Source organism: Culex quinquefasciatus, chromosome 2, assembly GCF_015732765.1.
Source record: "Culex quinquefasciatus strain JHB chromosome 2, VPISU_Cqui_1.0_pri_paternal, whole genome shotgun sequence".
NCBI lineage: Eukaryota > Metazoa > Arthropoda > Insecta > Diptera > Culicidae > Culex > Culex quinquefasciatus.
The window spans coordinates 126,903,617-126,923,886 of NC_051862.1; the positions used below are offsets into that span (position 1 = coordinate 126,903,617).

The window sequence follows — 20,270 nt, forward strand, 5'->3', positions numbered from 1 at the left end:
TTCTGATTCCTGGAAAATTGCAACTCTTGAGACTCGTCACCTAGAAGTTGTATCATTTATTTCTTCTAAAAGTAATTTTTTGATAATGTCCGATAAACACTCAGTAAGCGGAATTTGAAGGCAGACATCTTCACTTGTTTAATTTCTGTATTGATTGTTTATTCTGTATCAAGCATGGAAAGTTCATTGAATCATAAATTTTGGAATAATAGTTACGTTGAATAACCTTCTGACGAAACATAATACATTTTTCATTTTGCTTTGGATGACCCCCCAAATAGTTCATATTTTCACCAAACATTCTCCAAGATGTGTACAACAATTGATTGAAAGGGTTTCACGATATCTTCAATCCAAAAATTATAAAAAATCAAACAGTGAAAAAATAACCCTATGTGGCAAAGTCAATCTCCACTTAATAGAAGTCGTAATTTAGATTCATCGAACTGAAGATAGTCAATAGTTTGATGTTGAATAATTTAAAAAAAACTTTCTAGTAATGTGGTTAATTTACTAGAACTAGTGGAAGTGCAAGAACCTCAACAATTTCCCTGTTCACCCCATCAACCGCACAGCCAGCGGAAAATTCTCCCACTTTTCCCAACAACCACCCAATTCTAATGAGGAAATGATTGGCTAACTCAACTGACGACCTCCATATTTCCTGTTTTATTACAGTTTTATTTTCTGTTTTTGTTTTGTTTTCCCCCGAACAGCGCCATTTCTCTTATTTCGATACCGACAACCGACAAAACACCGAAAGACCGACCGGGAACCGTTCCCGCCGCAGCGGCTTACAATAACTAGGTCAGGCCATCATTTTTCCTCTAAGTTCGCGCTAAGTCGCTAGTCTCCGCTTCTGCACTGCATGTGCACCCCATAGTCTCAACAAACGGTAACCCTCAACCATTTTAATATGTTTCTTTGCCGTGAAAAAAAATATTGCATGATTTTTTAAATTAAAATTTTAAAATTTAAACAAATTTTATTTATTTTTTTTTTCAGATTGTAAATCAATCAATAAAAAAATAATAAAATACAAACAAAATTTGCAGAGATTTGAGGGTTACCTTAAGATCTTGACTTGTCTTGACTTGGGTACTTGTGGCACACACACACACACACTTTAGTGTGCTGTTGTTGCAATTCTTTGCAAGTATTGTGTCGGTCTGTGGTGTCTGTGGCGAAATCAAAACAAAGCTTCGCGCGCAATACTTTGATTTATCGTCTCTTCTTCGTCTTCTTCGGTCGGCATGGATGAGCGGAAAAGAGGAAGAGAGGAAAAACCGCACGCTGCGGAGAAAATCTTCTTTCTTCCTCTTCACTTAAGCTCTCTTCGTCGTTCTTTGGGGGGCTCCGCCAAGAGGTGATTAAAGAAGTTTCTTGTTTGGTGGTTGTTTCATCTTTTACTTCTTTATTTTATTATTTCTTCCACGTCTGTTGCTTGTTTTTTATTGGATCGAATGATGACCAACTAAACTAGACCCCAACGACGACGACAGCGGCAACCACCAAGACAGGAATATGCTTTTAGAGAGGGCGCAAAGAAAGATGGGAAATTTTAAGAGGAAAAGAAATGCCATTATAAGGCAAGGAAAAGTTTTTTAACTAGATTCGGAGAAGATCCAAAGTGATCGTACGATGCGATGAGGTTAACGAAACAGTGCGTGCTCAAAAAAGGTTTGAGTGAATATTTTTGAGTTAAAAAATATTTGAAAGATGTGATTGAAAAATAAATCAATACAATTTTGATAACTGAGTAGTCCTCTACGATCTCGCAAATCGGCTTTTCTTAGTTTTTTTATTCGATTCGGATGAAACTTTATCCATACAACAGGTATTTTGCATTGTTAGTTTTTCCATACTCATGTCCATACAATTTACCGGGACAGTCATACAAAAAGTGTACGTGAAATAAATCTGTTTCTGGAGATAGTATTTTCTTGTCGAACTGGTATCTTACGTAAAATTGTTTGCAATTTGAACTGGAAAAAGGTTTTTTCCCTTTTTTTTTTACTTTTAGTGCTTTTTTTTAGTTGTAAATTTTTGCTCGGAGATCCAATTTTCTGGTGAAAATTTTATCATATTCGTGTTCCTGCGAAAATTTCACAGAATAAACATGCATAAAAATGTTTATTTTCACCAATTTTAACCCTTTAAAAAATGAAAGAAAAATAAAATTAAGAAGCTGGTTTTTTTCTGGTGTCATCTAGTATCCTTGGAAACGAACTTGATTTTCAATAAATGTGAATCGAAGATTTTTTTTAACTTTCATTTTTTAAAGGGTAAAAATTGATGAAAATAAATATTTTTATGCATGTTTCTATTGTGAAATTGTCTCAGGAACACGAATATGATAAAATTTTCACCAGTAAATGGGATCTAAGGGGTCCCCCGAGCAAAAGCGTTCTCAGTCTCAGATGGTAGTCCCAGATGTCCTCTACAAGCTGCAGGTCGAACCGAGTTGATACCTAGTTGGAACACTTTTTTATTTGAGTTCGAAAATTATGCTATTGTTTTTTTCATTTTGTAAGCTATTTCAGATGCATTTTGAATTTTGAAATTAAATTGAGTTTTGCCAAAGTTACAGCCTTTTTAAGATTTTTGACGTTTTTGAACCTTCAAACTTTGTGTCCCGATTTACCCCACTTCCCGTTGACCTAGAGTGCTCATATTTTGGCCAGATGCTAGTTTTATATGTACAAACAACCCCTGAAAATTTCAGGCAGATTGGTGAGGTCGATGCGAGATGGGTATGCTTTGCTCGTGGACTCGCTCTTAAGTATGACCCCTAAACAACTCTAAAGTGATTAAAAGAATTTTTAAATCCAAGATGGCGGCCAAAATGGCGTTGATGAAATATTGAAAAAATGCATTTTTTAATTAAAAAAGGCAATCAACTTTTCAAATTTAACTAAAATGGGTTCGCAGAGCACGAATTTTATGTTAAAAGTAAAAAAAAACAATAAAAAAATTTATTAAATATGGATTTTGTTCGTGATTCAATTATCCTAAGTTTCATTCAAACCTTATTTGAGTCTGGACTGTATTCGGGTAAAAAGTTAGTCTAAAAAATATACATTTCTTTTTTTGACTTTGTTTCGCTCTATGTTGCATTTTCAAAATATGTATTTATTTAACTTTCGAAATTTATTCATATGTTTATATGGAACTCAAAAAGATATCTTTTGGACCATAGTGCAAAATCTGGTTGAGGAGATTTTTTTTAACATGATTTTTGTAAAAATCAATAATGCGGTCAAACAAAAATTAATTTGCAATTGAAATGTAATTTTTAAATTTTTTGATAAATTGCACCGTTTTGGAGTTATTGGCACTTTAAGGTTGAAATTTTCGGAAATTGTAATTTTTTTTAAATATTTCATGAAGGACTCTGACTGATAGAAATATTTTTTCTAAGTAACACCTAACTAGCCAGCCATTTTAAACCAACGAATACATCGGAAACTATCGGATCGATTTTTAATGTTTAAAATAAAAACTTTGGTAAAATTCCTGATCTTTTGAATAAAAACAATATCAAAATTTTAAAATCAAGTATATCTTTTGAAACTGGTCTGCAAATAGATTAAAATAGACCCATTAAAAACGTTAAAAAATCTGTTGGATTTTTTACAATCATCTTATTCCAGATCTTGACTAAGACTTTGATAGAAGAAGTTTTTAAAAAATCCTGTTTGTTAATGTAAAAAAATGATTTTAAAATATTTGATTTACTGTACGTTCTACTCAACTAGTGGGGCAAGAGGAACATTGCATGAAACAACATGTTAATTTGCTAACAATTGAACTGTTATCACTTAGATACATCAGATTAGAAAATTGTTTCTTTCATTTTTAGATTAAAAAATAATATTTTACTAAAAATTTTATCGTTTTGAAGAAAAAATAAATTATTTCGATGGTAAACAGTAAATTTTCATAATATCACTATATTTTGTTCGAACAAATTTTTTAAACAATTGTTTGTCAGTTTTTAAGTACTTTTATGTATTTATTTCACAATAAAATATGTTGTTGCAGCAATTCGTATTTTGTCCATACTAAAAATCCATATGGTACACAACAAGAATTTTTAAATGCTCTCAACAAAAATAACCAAAAGTTAAATCATACTTTATAACAGCTGCAAGTCATTGGTAGGGACACTACTAATCTAGGGAAAATAGCATTTCGATAAAATGAGCCTTAAAATGAACCCTAAGTCTTATTTTGTACTTTCCAAATATTATAAGAAAACGAAGGTTTTGAAAAAGAATTCATTCAATCTTATGCCCAGTGGCGTTTACGTCGTTTTGGTGGTTATGTGGTGGTAGAATCAGCTAATTGCATTGCTAGCAACAAATCCTCATACTGGAAATAATCAAAACTGTAAAAAATACTGCCGTACGAGCGATTGTTCCTCTTGCCCCATATGGTCGTCTTGCCCCACCTTCCCCTATTGATAATTTCAGCAAAGTTTGTTAAACTTGTTTCCAATAGATTCCTTTAAACAGAATTTAGTTTTATCGATCCGGTTTTGTGACGTGAACAAAGCCGTAAAAAGTCACATTGGTCCTGTGCAATTTCTTTGTAGTTTTGCATTAGAGTTTTGAGCGTAAGGTTGAAGATGAACCAACCTGCTCTAGTTGGAAACTGCATTTTATAGTTGTTTTGGGAAAGTAATAAAATTGTATAATCCACACAAAACCAATGAACGCTCAGACTTTTGAAAAGATACTCTGGTTGGAATTTTCTTCAGTTTACAAATGTTTCATTCGATTTTATTTTAAATTTAAATATTACTTTCATTGATTTTTGCGAGTTCAATGTAATCTCCACATTTTCAATCTTTAAATCGATAGAAATATTTGCAAAAGCTCTACATTTAAACAACTCTGATGCTATTTTATAACAAAAGTCTCTTTCACCTTCAAACACCCTGCCATATCCACGCTTGATCGAACTTGTTAAAAACAGACTTCGGCATTCACCTTTGTGCTGTCGTCTTCGTCGCGGAACACAACCATCAAACCTCACAAAGTGTGCGCAAAACCACGGGAGAGATAACATGGAGAAAAGTGCGCTGTAAAGAGCCTTCACAAAAAAAACCAAAGTTGTGAAAAATACAGGTTAACGGTATTAACCGATTTGGAGTTGAGCTTTTTTTTGCGGTAAAGTTCACGAACAACATCGAAAAGGTGTAAAGAGAAGATGGGGTAAAAAGAGTATAAAAAGGTTTCTTCTTCATGAATCCAACTCACTTGCAGACAGACAGCAGTAATGATCATAACAACAAACAGCTGCCAAAGCCGACTAGTAATTTGAGCTTTGTGATGCAGCGCGAAATATGGAGAAACTTTTGCCGCAAACCGTTTTGATTCAACAAAAGTTTGCTTCTTTTTTTTTGCAAACATTTATGATGTTACATTTTTTCCTGCACCGTCAAAGATGGGTTTTTGATTAATCTTTTTTTTTTTTTGTGAACGTTTTGCTCTGCTTTTGGGCTGATGACTTGCATGATCCTGGTGAAGTAATAAAAAATGCTCAACTTCAAACGCAATAATCACAAAATTACGAGCTTTCAAACGTCGATTGTTAATTGTGTGAGCTTTTGTGTGTGCAATAGTCAATAGTGAGTGTGAGTGTGTGTGTGCTGATTAAACGCGATGTTTACGTTTGTTAAAAGCTATTCAACGGCACTAGTTATTTGAAAGTGCACTACACTAAATGAGCTATAATTTTTGCTGCTTCGCAAATTGATCATTATCTGAACAATTAACATTGCTTAAACAGATAGTTGGATAGTTGTTGCTGTTTGAACAAGATAATTCATTTTCGTCTAGCTTTTGATAGTCTGTTTTTTTAATCAATGCAATGTAGATTTTTTGTTGAATAAACAGATCGTTCAACTAATTTAACTGCATTTTTAAGTTATTTATAAACATTCCTGAAAATCAATCCTTATCTTTAACAAATAATACCGACCAACAAAATTTCTGCGCATTCATAATTCAAGCATAAACTCTGGGGTCTAAAGAAACACGTGCACTTTGCAATTTGAATCTTTCAAAAATATTAAGACTGGACCGAATGGTTTTTCTCCAAAGTTTCGATGAAGGAGATTTGTCGCACTTGCGTACAATTCAGAATTTTTTAATGTCTTTTATTTTTGTATCTATTATTCGAATGAAGCTTTGTTCACTCATTTCGTATGTCAATACTTTAATCAAAATTCACAATGCTAGTTTTTTTTTCATGATGATCAAGGATTTTTTGAATAACTTTCTATTGCTATACTTTTTGCATTATTTTGTTTACATTTTTTGAATTGAAATTCGATCCAATGTTTTCCAAAGAATCATTTTTTTTAAATAACCGGTTACATTCATATAAATAAAAATTTAAGAGGCTGTTTCTCAACTATTAGCAATACATTTTTCATAGGTTTTTCTCCACATAAAATATTTTTGAAAAATAAAAAATGACATTTTTCAATACATTTCAAATAGATAACTCAAATAACGTGAAAAGATTGCACATTAAAAAATATAGATTCATTTTCAGCTGATGATTGATTTTGCATCTAGAAATGGGCTTTCAAATGTTGTTTAACCTAACCTAACAACAAAAATCCAAGCTTCGGTGCCAAGTTTTGCACCATCCTAAACTTTTTCAAAAAATGCGATTTTATATTACACACAAAAAATCAAAAATGATTATTTTTTGCTAAAACAGGGAATTTTGAAAAATCGATAAATTTAAATAAGTAAGCAATTCCAGCTCAGATCGGAAAAAAAATATTTAAATTACTTACGCCCATCTCAAATGTTATTTTCGAGTAAAACTGGATACATATACACAAAAATGGCTTATATAGGCCTAGGATAACATGTCTACACAGTTTTATGAAATCGGAGAGGGTCGGGTACAAAAGTACCAGAAAAAATCTCGATTTGAGAATGCTCAAGTGTAGTTTACAGAATGATTGTTCATTAAGAGTATGCATTTATTAATTCATCTTCTGAATAGCCATGAAAGATTTCAGATAACATTAAAAAGTCTGTTGCTACAATCGGAATGAAATATTTTCATTGTTTGTTTTTCAAAAATCATCTTTTTCTTAAAAAACAAATCTAAAAATAATGTAACTTTGAATATAATGCATGTTCATTTAGACCTTATTTTTTTTAGAAAAGTTTTCCCCAAATATTTCAGTAACGTCATTCAACATAGTAAAATTAAGTAGTTGAAGAGTTATAAATCTTTATTGAAAATTAAATTTTAAGGTCAAAAATATGAAGCAATTAGTGCAAAATGTTTAATCCAACTAAAATAAATTTTAAGTTTAAATCATATCAGCATTGGAAACATAAATTTTTGAGGAATTGGGAAATGTTAATCCTCATTTAAACTGCACGCAAATATTTTTCAAAATTCCCTCGACTCTGGCCATAATTGAGGGAAATGGAGCAAAAAAAAATATATTTTACAAGGCATGGTTTCGATAAATGAGCAGTTTTCTACGAATTCGGCGGTTTTAATTTTAGTTTTTGTATTTTTTAATCCGGCTGAAACTTTTATGGTGCCTTCGGTATGCCCAAAGAAGCCATTTTGTATCATTAGTTTGTCCACATAATTTTTCATACATATTAGGCAGCTGCCCATATAAAAATGTTGTATGAAAATTCAAAAATCGGTAACTTCTGAAGGAATTTTTTGATCGATTTGGTGTCTTCGCAAAGTTGTAGATATGGATAAGGACGACACTCGAAGAAAAAAATATACAGGGTAAAACATTTTTTGGTGATTTTGAATTTCACTTTTTGTCACTGAAACTTGATTTGCAAAAAATACACTATTTTTTTATTTTCTGTTTAAGAGATTATCAAATGCCAACTTTTCAGAAATTTTCAAAACGGGCAAACAATCTTTGATTTTTTGTATCAATACTAATTTTAACAAAACGAAATATCTGTCGTAAAAAAAATCAACTTCATTTGCAATCAAAAAGAACTTAAGTGAAATTTTGATAAAGTGCACGGTTTTCAAGTTATAGCCATTTTTAGGTAACTTTTTTGAATATTGTCGCAGTTATCCATTTTATAAAATTTGTGCCCACTTTTGACAAAAATATTTTTGAAGAGCTGAGAAAATTCTTTGTATTTTGCTTCTCTAAACTTTGTTGATACGACCCTTAGTCGCTGAGGTATTGCCATGCAATGGTTTAAAAACAGGAAAATTTATGTTTCTAAGTCTCACCCAAACAACTCACCATTTTCTTATGTCGATATCTCAGCCTTAAAGGGCCAAACTTTCAATATAACAAAAAAAAAGTTAGGAAAGGAAAGTTTTTTTTAACAATAAAGATACAACTGACAACTTTTAAGTTGGTAATATAGACAATTGAACTTGAATTGCTCCTTTGTTAGATACATACTTGACCATTGGATTGTACAATGCTTTCTATGAAAACTTATTAAGCATAATTTCTTACCTCTTACACTAACCCCATTGAGAATGTGAACTTCCGACCGCAGCATCTCATAATCATAAAAATCTTTATCTCTTCGCTATATTTCCAGCTCCCTGCAAGACTCCCCTTCTGCAGTCAGCCCAATTCCTCGCCATCGTTCCACCAGACTGCACCGGCCATAATCTCGATCTAGATCATCAAGTTGGGCCTCAGCCCGGTAGCAGTCGATTATCCAATCTAAAAGAAGAAGAAGAATAAGTAAAAAAAAACGGCTATGATGAAAACATAACGATATCGTCAATATGTAACGCAACAAAAAGAGAGAGAAAAAAGGCGCGAAAAAAGAGTAACCGGAAAATGCACGTATAAATCACACCCTTAAGAGTCGGTTGTGGTAAGAAAAGGAAGAAAGAGAAGAAAAAAGATAAAAATATATAAGAAAAATTAAGCAGCAAGATAACAACAACGCAAAAAGTAGGAAAGGAAAAGTGAAAGATCATCATCGCCGTCGCAGCTCACAGCTGGCAAACAAGTCCGCGGTTTTCCCGACTGCACCGCCGCCGCTGATCTACGCAGCAATTTACGCTCCACGAGTGATGAGAAAGTGTTGATTTATAATAATTTTCATTTTTATAGAGACCCCTTTCTGGGTGGAAGCTGACTGCCTGCCGAGAAAATTGATTCAGCCGAAGAGAGCAAATAAAGTGGTGGTTTTATTTTTTGGTGCAATAAAAGTTAATAGAAAACTTTTGAAGAAGCGAGAAAAAAAACGCGTTAAAAGTAGTGGCTTCAATTAAGATTTATTGGTCGATGTAACTTTCCGGTGCATCATTCGAAACCCGCTTTCTGGCAGCACTGCCGATTTTTAAGGCGAAAAAGCCAAGGTGTCAATTGAGAGAGGTGTCAATCCCCCCCGTTCAGTGCGCGTTAGTGTGTGAGTGAAAAGGAAGACCAAGAAAAGGCCTCAAAGTGTCGTTCAAAGGGTCAAAAATGGCACCGGGTAACGGTGCGGGGGCTCCGGAGGGAGGTGGTGGCGGAGGAGGCTCCGGTCCACCGAGCAGAACGCCGTCCATCATGGACAGTCCGACGCTGGCCCGGGTTGAGAGGGCCCGGCTGAGGCAGGAAGCGGCGGCGGCGGCGGCGGCCAATGGTGGTGGTGGAAGTCAGCCCCATCTGAGGGAGGACAGCTTGGAGCGGGTGCTGCTGGATCCAAAGGTGAGAGATGGACAGAGAGTGTTTTGCTTTACTTACTTTTTGTACTAAGGTTTTTTTTATTGGGGGTGGGATTCATCTTAACTCTCTGCCCTCAACTGCCCAATTGATGCTGTCCATTTCGATTATGTTATCACTGCAAAAAAAAATCAAATTTTCTTCTTTATTTATTTTAAGTATTTTAAGTATTTTTGTTTACATTCATTCTGAGGTTGGCGACGATTTTCGCTTTTTAAAAATATTCAAAAAAATTATGAGAAACAACAGTTTTAAATGGACATACCTGTTTCCAATTCAATGCCCAAAATAAGATTTCTCAAAATGTTTGAAGTTATCTCAATTTGTTTGAAAATTGCAGAAAATCACATTGCGAAAAGTCAGTAAACTGGGACGAATGATATGTAAAGTAACGCTACACATTTTTTAAGGGTGGCCACTCCAAGCGTGAATTCAGGAAAATCGAGAAGAATTCAGAATTTTGCCAATATCCTCAAAAATCGGAAAAGTTGGAAAATTGTGATTCCAAAAACCATTTCAATACATTACCATCATTTTTCTTTTGAATTTGTATCATTTTAAATATTTTTTCCTCATACTCAGGGTGCCCAGAATGCTTTATTGTTTTAAAATGTTGCTCCACTAGCAGAGTATTTTAAGCCTCTGAGCCAAATAGGGTATATGACCCTATTTTGGACCTAGTACCTATTTTGGACCTATTTTTATTGATCGAGGTAGTTCAGGCTTTTAAAGTACGAATTCACTGAATCCAACCAACAGAAAGTGTAGGCAGGATCGTTTTGTATGTTACCTCTTCCAAAAATGTTAACATTTTTGATCATTTCCGCTTTTTCAGCCACTTTTTCCAACGCCATTCGAACTTCTTTTATTTTTCTAGCACATTGATTAGGTCCAAAAATTCCGGCCTGGTTGCTTATCAGATTTGGCTCGCGACACCTTGATGATTTTTACTGTTTTGCACTGACACCAAGCAATTTCGTCCGGTTTCCGAGCAATGTAACTGTTGTTTATTTAATTCTTTCTTGTTTTCCGTCACGAAACCATTGAAATAACTATTCTATTATCGAAAAAAACTCATTTCAAAATATTTTTTCAAATCAGCCACGTTGGATCAGTTTTTGGAGCTACTTTGCCGTCGGTTCAAGGCTATCACCAACACATGCATAACAAGGTGTTGCCAGTTTTGTTTATCAATTTATTTCGATATTTCATTGAAATTGATTGAAATTTTTTAATTTAATATTATGAATTGAATTTCTTTACTGTAATTATGTGAATGAAATCTAAGCTTTAAAAAGCAAATGATTAACAGAAACAATGAAAATATGTTTTTTAAACGATAAAAATGCAAATTGATGCTAGAGATTTAGATGATTGTTAGGACCGATTGCAAAGTATCCCAAAATTTTAACTGATGTTGATTTATTTTTGTCTTAACATCATTATCACCAATTTAGCCACATATATTTTTAATTTTTGCTTCAAAAAATGCAAACTGGCTACTCTGTTGCAATTGAAGGGGACACGATTGAAAACCCTAAAGGGTCTAGTTCATTAAATCGTCAGCTGTCACCGTGACAGGAGCTGTCAACATCGCTTACGAGTGGTTTTTGAAAGTCGTATGAATTAAATTTAAAAAATCTTGAGTTTGTTTTAAAAAGATCCTAATCGCTAGTTGTAAACAAATCAATTTTTCGATTAGTTCGATTAGTATAAATAAAAAATGCTTTGAATTATCATCTGCACGTCTTTTAAATGCTCTTTACTGGAAAACAAACAAAATTTGGTTTGGTTCAGAAAAAAAAATCAAATGAGTGTCGGCGATCGTGATGGCTTTTACGACGTATTGCAAACTAATCAGAGAAATATACATATGGAAAATATATTTTTTGTAAGTTTTAACTGATTTTTGCATATTTATCTATATATAACAAGCCTTACCCGGCAAACTTCGTTCTGCCTTTTTTCGTTTGTTGACGTTTTTTGATTTTTTGCCTATTCAGCCTCCTGTGATCAAAATATGATTTTACGTAACTTTCTCCATACAATTTGCCGATGCTCCGGACAAAAAGCACCTCGATCTGACGCTCCGTATTGAACTGATTCGCGTTCGTAGATTTTTAAAAATACAGGTATAACGTATTTTTTCACAATTGGCAGCGTTGGTTTATAATAAATTACACTTTTAAATTTTACCGTGTCAATTATGTTAGAAACACGATTAAACCAGCTAGAAAAATAAAAATCTTCGAAAACAAAAATTAGCATAAGAGGTTAATGCGATGTTAACATTATGAATTTTATGATTTGAGACATATAGCCGGGGTGACTTTGATAGGTTTGATATTTTTCCGCAAAATGAAGAGTACAAATTAAATACGTACGAAATGGTATGGAATAATACTGACCGTGGTAGAGAAGTGCTCAAAGTACCTCATGAAGAACTTTTCATGAAATTTTCAAAAGTTTAAAAAGTTAGTTAACTATAGCTAAGAAAATGTTGATAAATAGCATTATTTTCATCTTCTCAACGTGTCATGATTTTCTCAATGAACATGATTTTGAATCGTAAAACGGAATGCATTTTCGGATTCTTCAGACAATCTTCTACTAGGAAATGTAAAATAAATTATATAAATATTATTAAATATTATTTGTTTTTGAAACATAATTAAAAAAAATCTCATAATTTAAAGGCATTTCCAGTAAAACTAATTTCATATAAAATGTGAAAACTTTTGATTCGTTCTTTAAATTCAGTTGCATGTTATATAAATCCATAATTTAATAAACAAAACAAGTTTCAACGAATTTCAGGCTAAGTTCTGAATTTTTAACAATATTACCTAAAATTTATATGTATTATGTTAAAAAGCTTATAAACATAGTTAACTAAGTATTGACATAAATGATTTTCTTAAAAATTATATCAGCATCCTGAGTGATGGTAAGTTCTAAGTAAAAATAATGTTTGAAAACCTCAAATCTGCTTTTAACAAGACAAACTATGACTATCAAAGGCACCCTGGTATTCAAACAAAGTTTTTTTTTCAAATATTACATTGTTTTTAAAGTGCAACATGTAATTAAACTTTTTGTCAAGCAACTGTAAAGTTTAACATGACAGATGAGAAAGTTTCACACCAAGTTACAAGCTATAATCTCCCTTTAAAATTTCTTGATTGTTTAATCATATTTGAACTTAAGCTCTGCGTAAAATTTAGAACCTTTTTTCATCGTAACTTGTTATTTATCTGTGTCATTCATTTAATTTTAAGATAAGGTGTTTTTATTGCGAGTAATAATGGGTTGTCTTTTATGTTCTAATGCTTGAACAATTAGGTCGTAAGAATATGCAAATTGTAAATAGGACAGAGACCTGCTAAAGATGCGCGAGTTTCCGTTCAATATTATTAAAACACGTTTTCAAATTCAAATCCATTGTTTCATCATAATTATTTAATTTCTGAAATAAATATTTTCCAAATTATAATCGTGGATAGGCCCTTTGGTTTATCAAACCGAGTTTTTGTAAGTGTGCGTGTTGCCGCCGCACGCCGCAATTCGAGTTGTCCAAATTTCAACCAATCAGAGTTTGGGTCCAAAATAGGTTCAGTGATGTCTCCAAAATACATTCAATAAGTCCAAAAAGCATCCAAAAAATGTTTTACTTGAAATGCTTATTACAATGGAACGGCTAAATTATTTCAAATTTTCAATAGTACACTTTGTTAAGCATAAATTAAGGCACAAAACAATCCTGAAACGAGCCAAATTAGTTAGACCTTTCCTGAGAACTATGCGAAATATGTTGACGCTTTGCATAGTAGGTCCAAAATAGGGCCATATACCCTATGAGCAAAATTGGGTTAGTCGGTGGTGATAAATGTATGAAGAAACTTATTTTTCTAATTTTTTTCAGCAGATTGCGCTGTTTCCATTCAAGATGTCCAATAGTCAATGTTTTGTCAGAGAAAACAAAGCTTTTTGACTTGATCCTGAAACATTATCAACAATTATTAACAGCCATTTTGGAAAGTCGAAAAATAATTTCAACAGTTTCTTGCTCGGATATCACGTTAATCGACACTCAACTTCAAACCTTGAGTTTTTTTCACTATTTAAATCTGCTTGAGAATAAAATTGCTATTTCAGTCAATGAAATTCGATGAAGATAGGGTGATATTATAGAAGCGATCTCGTTAAACGTATTTTTTCTGAATCAAAGATTTTAATTTTTCCACCTTAGTTCATAAAATATAAGCAAGAGCAAAATTTTAAAAATATAACATGGTTTCTGGAAAATCTAAAATACTAATTTGTAATAATTTTAAGCTTTGATAAAAAATTCATTCTCTTATTTTTTGCGTTTTTATAAAGGTAGATCAAACTTACTTCTCAGGCGTCATCCATAAAGTATGTCACGCAAAAATCGGTCAAAATGTAAAACCGCCAGTTTACCCAAAAACCGTCCAACGTTTTAGTCCGCCGCAGGTCTTGGATCTTGACGGTGCCGCGGTCGAAGTACAACAGGTACAGTGTGTGTGTACCTGTTACCGTTGTCTTGCGCGAGAGCACTTTAATCTCCCGCGGTTTTATTCCGGCGTCCGAAAGGTGATTTTGCGACACTTTGGCGCAATTCTGAGGGCAGATTCAGATTCAGCAGGCAAAATTACATGGAAAAACATATATTTGGAAAATTTTCGAATTTCGTTAGGCTGGTCCCATATGGTTTTCCCTTGAAAATTAGCCTTTTTCAAATGAAGATATCTCGAGTTTAAAAAAACACCCCTATACTGAAAAAAATAAAAGTACTAAATTCCTAAATTCCAGGAATTTTCGCTCCTTTCCTTATTGAGTAATCCAAAAAACCCGATTACTAAATAAGGATAAGAGGCAAAATTCCTAGAATAAAGGAATTTGGTACTATTTTTTTATTTCAGTGGAGGATTTTTTCAGCGTAAGTAGTGCTTGATCTCCTCTTTCAAATGCAACCTAGTGCTTAAAATTTGGCTTGCGCCTTTTCGAGATATTTAAATTTTAAATTTGCATCTTTTTTACCTTAAAGTGGCTATAACTTTTGACCCTTAGGTCCAAACTGACCTGTCAAAAAATAAAATTGTTTGTTTTTTAGAGGTCTAAAAGCGCCCCGAACATCACTTTTCTCTAAAACTTAACCCTGAATTGCCACATTAAAAAAACAGATTTTTGAAGGTTTGCTCAGATGCTTTCTATTAATTTGGTCGTATAAAGCGTAGATTACGAGATAAAATTTTGGTGTCTTCGACAACCAAAATTGGCAAGCTCAACAACTTTCTACAAGACAAAAAAAAATCCTAAAAATATTCCTGAAAAGTTAGATTTTCAAAATCACCCTAATAGTGAACCACCCTAATTTTCAACCAAATCAACTTCTGAAGACACCAAAGCTCCAAAACTTCACCATTTTTCGGAAAATCCGTTTTCCACTTAATTTTGCGATCTGCACCACTGTGCAATGCTGAAATGTATAACTTTTCAGCCCTTTACTTTTCGATCTTTTTTTTTGGTAAAGAAAAGTAGGCTGTTTCGTCGTCGTTTATGACAGGAAAGTTAGTTGTTTAACGACGGAATTGCAAAAAAAAATAGTGAGAAACTTAAATTTGGACGAAAAACTCCGATTGGTTTGGACAGTAAAGGGTTGGCAAGTAAACCCAAACCCTCCGAGTGTCATGACAGATATTTGAGCCACCACCATGAGCAAGGTCTACTGCTGTAGGAGATGAATCGGAATTGAAGATGGAGAGTGTTTCGGGGCTTTGGTTACACATTTATTGAAAGTGGAATGCTTTTAGCATAAATCATGGGAGGAAGATGTACACCGTTTGGCACTTACCTCAGGTTGGACTGTCGTTGTCGTTTTTTTTTGTACAGCTCTTCCCTAAAGTTTAATGGTTTCAGATCTAGGTGCTTCGGGTTATGAATTAGTCATCACACGGAGTGGGAAACCTAGGAAAAGGGGTTGATGGACTGAGTTGAAAGTTTAATTTTGTTGTTTTGAGTTTGTACCTTAAGATTTCTGTTTTGTATGTGAGTCAACATTATTTAGCAGAATTGACATTATATCATCAATGGTCATATTTTTAGAGGTACATGCTAATGAGGTACCAAAATATTAACCGATATAAAATTGATTAGATTTTATTCGCCCATTTCCTAGTTATAAACCAATTAGCATTTTCCCAACTTCTCACTAAGCCCAAGTAATAAATAATAAAAAAATAACTCTCAAACTCACCCGGCCGCAGTCATTGAGCATTCGACAGCCGTTAAATTTATCGCCTTAATCCCGCGCGCGCGACTAAATACCGATACCGAGGCGGTGGCGGTGGCACTAAAACCCGTTGGCGACGACAGTATCAATCCCTGGGCCAGAACCTCCCTCCCAAAAAAGGCAGTACCAGTTCCGTCCCTGGGTTCCCACTCACCGCGGTCGTCGATGGATCATAAAATTAAACCAATAGTCAAACAAATCGTCAAATCTCGAGAGCGCAAACCTTTTAACGAATGTGGTTGACTTTTTGTAGTTGTTGGACGACTGTCGACGACGGTGGTTTGGTTTGGTTATGCAAAGTAGCCACCTAGCAAGTCGCCAACAGTAGAGAATGATGTCTTGAGTAAGTTTTCAAAAGGGCGTAGTCAGATTGAAACTAGATCCACGAATTTGGAACCCTTTCTGGAAATTGCATCCGAGGTTTTAGTTTTTCGAAGAAGTTCTTTTTGAAGAACTCTTCCAATATACTAATAAGGTGGCACAAAGAACCCGTCAAATCATTATTACCATATTATTGAAGAGATGTTCTTTTCATAAGATTGTCCCCCAAATTGCGTGGGCGCGTTGACAAGAACAAGTTGTTTTCCAACACATCTTCAATCGGCCCAAATTTGGACGTGACCACTTTTCAGCAAACAAAACAACACGTCTTGACCTAAAACTTTTCTAAGCTTTTTTCTTCCTTTCAAAGATGACCCTGAAAGCTCCACTTAATCTAATCGGGCTAGTGTTTACTATAAATTGCCGGCCCCTCCGCCCCTTAATGGCTTAGTTAGAGTCTCTTGATTGCTGGTAAAGGTGGACCGGAGAAAAAAGGTTCCGTTTTATCCGAAAATCGTCTTGAAAGCCCACACGTGTGTTGGTCGATCCGAATTTTGTGGGCGATCGTGTGTGTGTGGAAATGGTGGCCTTGAAAGGGGTGTGGTGGCGGCTAAGCTTTTGGGCGTGTTGAAAAGCTCATTAGGGAGGGTGGATGGGAAAAAAATCGGAAGAAACAAAAAAAAAACAAATCATTGGCATCTTTGAAAAGTTCAGCTAAAGCTGAGATTGTAGAAGAAAGGGGGGAGGGGGAATATCCCCATTGGCAATCAATCACGTTTCGTCAAGTTGGAAAAGAAAAAAGTTCTTTTTGCGTTTGGGAGTTGTTTGAAAGTGAATCAATCTGAATTTTCTTTTTTATTTTTGGGTTATCAGGGAGATAATCGAACTCAAGGGAGTGGAAATATTCTTGTTTGTACGTGTATCAATTGGCTTTTTTTAATATGCTATATGCTACGATGAAAACGTAGATTAACCAAAACATTCTTCAACATTCCAAAATTTAACTTATTTTATTTTTTCCCTTTTTGTACAATTTCAGTACAACCCAAGCAGACGGAAATAACTTTTGAATAACATTTTTTGATGTTTGAAAATACTAGGCCAATAACATTTTATGTTATTTATAACAAGATTTGTTATTCGTCGTTATGATTTTTTTGTTATTTGATTGTTATTGTAATAACAGACTAATAACATTTTCAGTTATTCTTCGAACAAATCTTTGTTATTATTTTTTGTTATTTTTACAACTAATCCGATCATCCCAATAACAGTTGGCGTTATTCTTCCATAACAAAAAATGTTATTCCCAAGTTGTTTTGGCTTTCAACCAATATCAGACCAATAACAAATTTTGTTATGATAACATAAACTGTTATTAAACTCTTATGTTAAAATTGATTTTTCAAGAAGATTCCATAACAATTTCTGTTATTTTAACAGTATTTGTTATTGAGATGGTATGGATTTTGTTATTACCGTCTGCCCGGAAAGTCATTAAAAAGAATATTTATAAATACTGCTTCAAATTTTCAATTAATATATTTTCGACAAGTGGTCAATTTTTTGTGGGAAAATAAATCGTCTGCACTTGAAATGTAATAACAACTGGAGTGGTGGAAATGCATTTTTCAACATTATTTTTTCAAATAAATTTTAGATATATTATTTTATAATTTTTGTGTTTGCTTTAATTTTTGACCATAATTAATTTTTACTTTTGAACAAACGTTTGATTTTAACAGAGAATTTATTTTCACAAATAAAAATAAGTTCAACATTCAAAAAGAAATTGAATAAGCTATACTTTTTGGTTCTAGTTTCAAAACAGTTTTAAAATAATTGGTCCTAAAATTGAGTTTATTATCTCTATTTTATTGCATACGCTAAAAAGCTTATTTTTCTAAGCACAATGAATTTTTGTATTTTTGAAGCTTAAATTGATTTTTTGAATTAATTTTGAAAAAATTTAATCGCATAGAAAGTATTCCATGAAAATAAAAATAGATTATCAGAAATGGTTCCTATTGTGTATCTCTTTCCATATTTAAAGCTTATTAATGATCTCTTTATTGCCAGGGCCTGCGGGCCAGATCTGATTTTTCTGAAGCGGTGGCGGGTCGGAACTAACATTTTATAAAAAATGACAAAATAAACACATTTTTTAATTTTTATCATTAGGCCCTTTTAAAGTAAACAAAACAAAAGAGCTAGTGTTTCAAATAAGATTCATATATCTTGATTTTAAGAATGAAAAATTAAAGATTACTTTCAAAAATGTGTTTATTTGACTTATTTCAATTTTTTGTTTGTTTAAAATTGTATAGTACCTTGATAAAATATTTTATCTAATCTAATCTAATCTAATCTAACACAAACGCAGCCAGTCCGATGAAAGCATGCTGGAAAGTCTTGTGATTAGATTACGCCCCAAGCACTTTTCTTGTCATTATTAATAATTGCAGTACATCCGAGAACACCCGAAAATGTACTGCAAAAATTAAAGCGGCCAGCCCTACTGCGTTGTGTTTACCGCAGAGAGGATTCTGAGAAAGGATCACATTTCACAGAATCTACAGGGGAGGAAGGATGCGTGGACATACCGTACCAAACGCTCCAGTTTACAGTTTCATATGTGTTTTGTATAATGTGTTCAGTGTAAAATATAGTGTGGTTATATAATCAATTGAATATAATAATGCAATATAATGATCATTTAATAAAATCCCTTCACCTATATATAATAACCACTAACCCAAGCACACCAACAGCGACACAAAAGAAATGAAAATGAGCATACAAAAACAAGACAGCGCATCCCCGTGGTCAGCGCACTAATCTCAAAATTTTATGCAACCTTGTATGGAAAAACCAACTATGCTAAATGGCTTGGAAAAAGTTTTATTCAAACAAAAAATACAAAGAACAGACGATTTGCGAAGTTTTAGAGAATAACTCTGAAGTGAAAAATTGAAAAAATATCAGTTGTCAAACTGTTTTTAGCATTAAAAAACAAATTTTAACTCAATAAAACACTCATCATTGCAAGATTGCGTCTTCCCTTCTCCTTGCAAAATCGGCCGAAAAAAAATGAAGTGACAAAAAATATTATTTCAAAAATCACCACAATTTCAAAGATTTTCATTAAAGTGTAATCAATTAAAAAAACAAGTTTTCGGAATAAAGTTTAACTTTTCAAAAATAAAAATGAAGTTTTTCAAGATTTTCCAGTCAGGGTTAGTGGTTCTGAAGGCGGTTGCAATCAAAACTCAGAACGAAAAAAAAAATTGACTATCAATTTAATAACAACGCACTGATGTTTTAAAATGATCAATCATTAAACTTAGCAATATACACATTTATCAGTCTGGTCTTTGCATTGTTTGTTGAAGTTTCCGTATAGTACCTTGATAAAATATTTTATGAAAAAAAACATAATAATGGTCGTTGCAATTTTTAAAGTTTAATTTCCACAATACTACTTAATAAAAAAATCAATGAGATATGATTAAATTTATTCAAACAAAATTTGGATTCGAATACCCTTAACAAAAAAAACTGTGCGTGAACCTTTATTCTAATATTAAAAAAAAAATAGTTCAAAATGATTTTAAACAAATAAATTTTAAAAAGTAGAAAAATATACATTAAATCATTTTCAATTTGTTATTCTTCGAAATACAAAGCTTATTAAAAATATATTTTTTGTTCCCAAATTTCTTTATTCATTTGAGATATTTTTGATTATTTTTAAAATATTTGCAGCGATCTATTTTCAGTATGAAAAATTTGCTTTTTAAGGCATTATCACTGGCTTTATAAACAGCTTTATCACTGAAAAGTTCATAGGAAAAATACATTAGTTTTTGCTTAGTTATTTATTTAAAAAATAGAAAATAGAAAACAAATTCATTTATAAAAAAAACACAG

General features: G+C 32.9%; 1 protein-coding gene across 5 annotated transcripts in view; it reads left to right on the plus strand.

Annotated features, from left to right (window-relative positions):
* LOC6044475 (uncharacterized membrane protein DDB_G0293934) overlaps positions 1-20,270 on the plus strand; it is a 280,084-nt gene that overhangs the window by 5,205 nt on the left and 254,609 nt on the right. For 3 of the 5 annotated variants that reach the window (XM_038257883.1, XM_038257884.1, XM_038257885.1), the window contains exon 2: positions 9,113-9,691. In XM_038257883.1, coding sequence (XP_038113811.1) covers positions 9,467-9,691 — 225 coding nt within the window. In that variant the 5' untranslated portion in view covers positions 9,113-9,466. Of the gene's footprint in view, positions 1-8,585; positions 9,692-20,270 lie in introns of all 5 variants that reach the window. The other 2 variants (XM_038257882.1, XM_038257886.1) reach the window with 1 other exon arrangement.